Here is a 4,688-nt window from a genome sequence, read left to right on the forward strand (position 1 = left end):
GTGGGTGTGGTGTGGTGTGGGTGTGGGTGTGGGTGTGGTGTGGTGTGGTGTGGTGTGGTGTGGTGTGGGTGGTGGGTGTGGTGTGGTGTGGTGTGGTGTGGTGTGGTGTGGTGTATGTGTGTGTGTGTGTGTGCGCGCTCGCACGCGCGCGTGCGTGCGTGCGTGGTTTGTGCGTGCGTGCGTGCGTGCGTGTGTGTGTGTGTGTGCGTGGGAGTGGATCTGCATGCCTACATACATACGTGCGTGAATGTTATTGAATTATTCCGCTGCTTTATATTGACTTTTCTCATTTATTAGCACTCCTCTAAACAAAGGTGCGCTGCGGTGCCGCTATGTAAGCTGCTGTCATCACTGGCAGCAAGAACAAGTCCGCACCTGCAGCTACAGCACACACGCATCTATTAACTATATATAACAACTATAATGGTTGTTATATATAGTCNGAGAGAGAGAAGGGGGAGGGGGGGATCGAGCCCACGCCCGCACACGCACACGCGCGTAGAGAGATGCGTAGACGTACCCGCCGTCATACACATCAGATAGTGAGCCATCAGAGATGAGTGATGGGGCCTGATGGCTCGTCCCGGGTGAATGGCAGATATCTATATATAACAGGGCGGCCGGGGAATTTTAAAATGAGGCCTACTTTTTCTCGTAAAATCGCATTGCAAAGTAGGCATTTCATATCTGTGGCGGGTAAAGCTTATTTACAAACATCACGATAGATGGCGCTCTCGTTTGTTGATTTGGCCGTGTTGGGAGCATTCGCCATCACCACTTGGCACCACGCGACTATATAAACTCGAGTACATTCAGTCAGTGGTCGATATTAGAAGAACGTCGTAGGTGTTGTGGTCGTGTTTCTATTATTTTTATAACGTATTTATCGACTGTTAAACATCGATGAGAATGTCGAGGGAAATTGTACGCGGTCGCGAAAGGTATAAGTTGCTTCACCATAGCAACAAGCAGACGGACATGGCTGAAATCGGCGACACTGACGACGAATTCACGTTCATATTCACGTCCGAGAGTGTCGGAGAGGGCCATCCAGGTATATATTATCATTGTATATTACTAGTAATAGTAGTATATATACTTCTGTTACTGTCAATCGGACACTGTGTTAGCTACAAGAAAGAGTCATATGTCGAAAGTCTGTCTTGTATATTGTTATTGTTAAAATGTTATCTGTACAATACGCTTCAACTTTTCAAGAACTCGAAAAACAGTGTGTTGATCATCATCAAGGCTTCGAGAAGTATCTCTCTTCATCAGGCTATAACTATAAGATGACAACAGAATATATATGTGTGTGTGTGTGTGTGTGTGTGTGTGTGTGTGTGTGTGTGTGTGTGTGTGCGTGTGTGTGCGCGTGCGCGTGTGCGTGTCTGTGTGCGTGTGCATGTCTGTGTGTGTGTGTGTGTGTGTGTGTGCGTGTGCGCGCGTGTGCGTGTGTAAACACGTCGCCATTCTGTACGATAATTAAATAAATCTGTAAATAATTAAATAACACACGATGGAGCGACTTGTGTTTGGAGACACCATTCGAAGGAACCGTGTGATTGTGATTTTTAAGTGCGACCATAATCGTCACGTAATCGTCACCTAATGGTCACGCTAATCACCGGTTTCTCCCCGTTCTCGTTTCGCTTCCTTCCTCTTTTGTCTTTGAAGGAGAACCCCACTACGTTACGACAGAAATAAAGGAGGCAAACTTAAAGGGATCCTTTTTAAAATGACGAAAGTAGTGATCAAGACGTGACTTTGACGTTCTTGTGTTGTTTTTTTCTCGTCGCGCAGATAAGATCTGTGACCAGGTGAGCGATGCAATTCTCGACGCGTGTCTGAAGCAGGAGCCGAATGCGAAGGTGGCGTGCGGTGAGTGACAACGCTGCTTATGCGCGAATATATGCTGTATGTGCATGTGCCGTATGTGTGCTGTATATATTATGCTGCATATATATGCTGTATGTGCATGTGCCGTATACATGCTGGATATATGCTGTATGTGTGCTGTGTGTGTGCTGTATGTGTGCTGTATGTGTGCTGTATATATGCTGTATGTGTGCTGTATGTGTGCTGTATATATGCTGTATGTGTGCTGTGTGTGTGCTGTATGTATGCCGTATGTGTGCTGTGTGTGTGCTGTATGTATGCCGTATATATGCTGTATACATATGCCGTATATATGTTGTATATGTGCCATATATAAGCTGGATATATGACATATATATGTCGTATATATATGCCGTGTATATGTGCCGTATATGTGCCGTATATGTGCTGTATATATTACATATAATGCTGTATATATGCTGTATATATTATGTATATATATCATATGCCGTATATATATGCTGTATATACAGGGTTTTCATTACTCTATTCTATTCAGTACACAGGCCCAAATGCTTTTGCAGAGGCCCGTTGCGGGGGGGCCCCCAATTTTCTTTTTAAACCTCAGCCATGCCTCTCCGAGATGCCAATCTGGTGTATTCTGAGCTGCAGTAAACAGACAAATTGGATTCAGTATCGGTCCTTTTTTCCACATTTGTTTCTCCTGGTACATTTCAGAGTTCACAAAAGTTTACAACATGTCATGACGATATTAGATAATTCATAAGAGTTAGCGACAAGTACCGCAACATAGATTCACTCAAAAACAAAACAATGCTTCCTTGTGCAATAACATGCATCACAATATACTCAAACTGACTTTATTAGTAGTAGCTCATAACACACTTTCACCTTTGGAGAATAATTAGAGCAAAAACAAATGCAAATAAAATCTTTTTTTTTTTTTTTAATTCATACTTGAGCCAATTGTAAACCGGCCGAAACAGCAGAGTAGCACGGTCAATTCGCGCCGGTGGCCGGTTCCCCTAATGAGAACACTGCAGTATATTATATGCTGTATATGTGCCTGCATCGTATGACAATATGTGCTGTATATGCTGCGCATGTATGATGCCTGCTATTATATGCGCGTATATGGGCCTGCATGTATCGATGCTGTAAGTCATATGCTGTATAGGTGCTTGATGTATGATGCTGTATATATATGCTGTATATGTGCTGCATGTATGACTTATATATATGCTGTATATGTGCTGCATGTATGATGCTGTATATATATATGGTGTGCCCTCTGCTGCAGCGCACGTAAAATGCTATCGCAACAGAATTATTGCACCCGATACTGTGACTTATTGCACTTGATACCAGCATATAGAGTCACATAGCACATATTATCCAGAGCTAGTAAGTACCTGTGGTAAACACAGGTGTTTATTAGCTATTGATATTATATATATATATATACATGTAGGCACAATGTAAAAGATTGGCATGGTTATGGTGTTCGGAAATCGACGATTTCTTACCGCCTTCTTTCATTTTCCCGTGCGGCAATAAAAGTAAAGCAAAGTACTTAAAAAGTGAAGTAACCGCAGCAATTTCTCTCTCTCTCTCTGAGTGACTGACTTTTATTTTCTGCGCGCGGCGTTGCAGAGACGGTTTCGAAGACCGGCATGGTGATGGTGTTCGGCGAGGTGACGACGACGGCCAAGGTCGACTACGAGAAGGTCATCCGAAATACAATCAAGAAGATCGGATACGACCACTCGTCGAAAGGTACGGAGGGGGGAAGAGGCCGAGGGAGGAGGGGGGAGGAGGTGAGAGGAGTGGGAGGAGGTGGGAGGAGTGGGAGGAGGTGGGAGAGGGTCGAGGCAGGAGGAGAAGGCAGCAAGCCGACGCAGCAATCGGCTTATCCGGACCCCGTCATTTTGATCGGTGGCGGAACTGGGTTAATCGAGTCGTCGCTCGATCGCTGATGATTGACCTTCGACCCCCGGGCACCTGTTGACAGAGCGGTGACAGCGGCGGCGGCAGAGGCTCGTGTTCGCGTTATCTGTTTACGCTGTGTTCGATATCGCGCGCTGCACGCGCCGGTTTCGTCCCGGTTATCTAACCGCCTCGATCCGGATCCCCGCGTCGACCCTCGCGATGGATGACTCACCCCCCCTCCCGGATGTTGCTTGGGTTTCATCCGAGGCGGAAGCTTCAGTACGGGGAAAGACTTTAAATTAGGAAAAATAGGGAAAATAGTTGTGTGTAGGGATACGGTTTAATCGCTATAAACAGCCATAGATGCTGTGTCATTGTCGCATGACTTGCGGTTTTTCGCCCGCGGTGCCACACGGCGGTCTACACACCTGTAACCTGTTTATTGTAACACCTGAGGTATGAGAACCCCCCCCTCCCCCCACTGTAGAGCCAGCCGTGTGTGAGGTAACGGTGCTCGCAACCCAGCTAACTGTATATAAGTTCTAAACTAAGCGAGAGAAGGTTGAACGAGAAAAGATGTTCGCGCGATATCGACGCAGATTTTTCTCAGCTATATTTTCGCGAGTCTCCAGAGAAATATAAATCCGTTAGCGTTGAATTTTAACAATATTAAGTTAACAATTTTGTATAAGACGATAATTGGAGTACTATTATAAAGAGAGCTAAATAATACCTGAGATCATAACCTATTGTTAGCGTGCGTAATTGGAGTACTATTATAAAGAGAGCTAAATAATACCTGAGATCATAACCTATTGTTAGCGTGCGTGCATGCGTGCATGTGGAGGCACTGGACTGTATAACCGCTAGTGTTGTCAATCGGTTGTAATTTCGTAATC

The 4,688-nt window shown here is 45.1% G+C and overlaps 1 protein-coding gene across 1 annotated transcript in view; it reads left to right on the forward strand.

The window, feature by feature from the left end:
• Window positions 1–750: 750 nt before the first annotated feature.
• Window positions 751–4,688, forward strand: part of LOC106819660 (S-adenosylmethionine synthase-like) — an 11,986-nt gene continuing 8,048 nt past the window's right edge. The window contains 3 exon segments of the mRNA XM_014824260.1: window positions 751–1,054; window positions 1,804–1,881; window positions 3,514–3,636. Of these exon segments, the coding sequence (XP_014679746.1) occupies window positions 904–1,054; window positions 1,804–1,881; window positions 3,514–3,636 (352 nt within the window). The 5' untranslated portion in view covers window positions 751–903.

The sequence above is a fragment of the Priapulus caudatus genome, unplaced genomic scaffold, assembly GCF_000485595.1.
Source record: "Priapulus caudatus unplaced genomic scaffold, Priapulus_caudatus-5.0.1 Scaffold3940, whole genome shotgun sequence".
NCBI classification, from domain to species: Eukaryota; Metazoa; Priapulida; class Priapulimorpha; order Priapulimorphida; family Priapulidae; genus Priapulus; species Priapulus caudatus.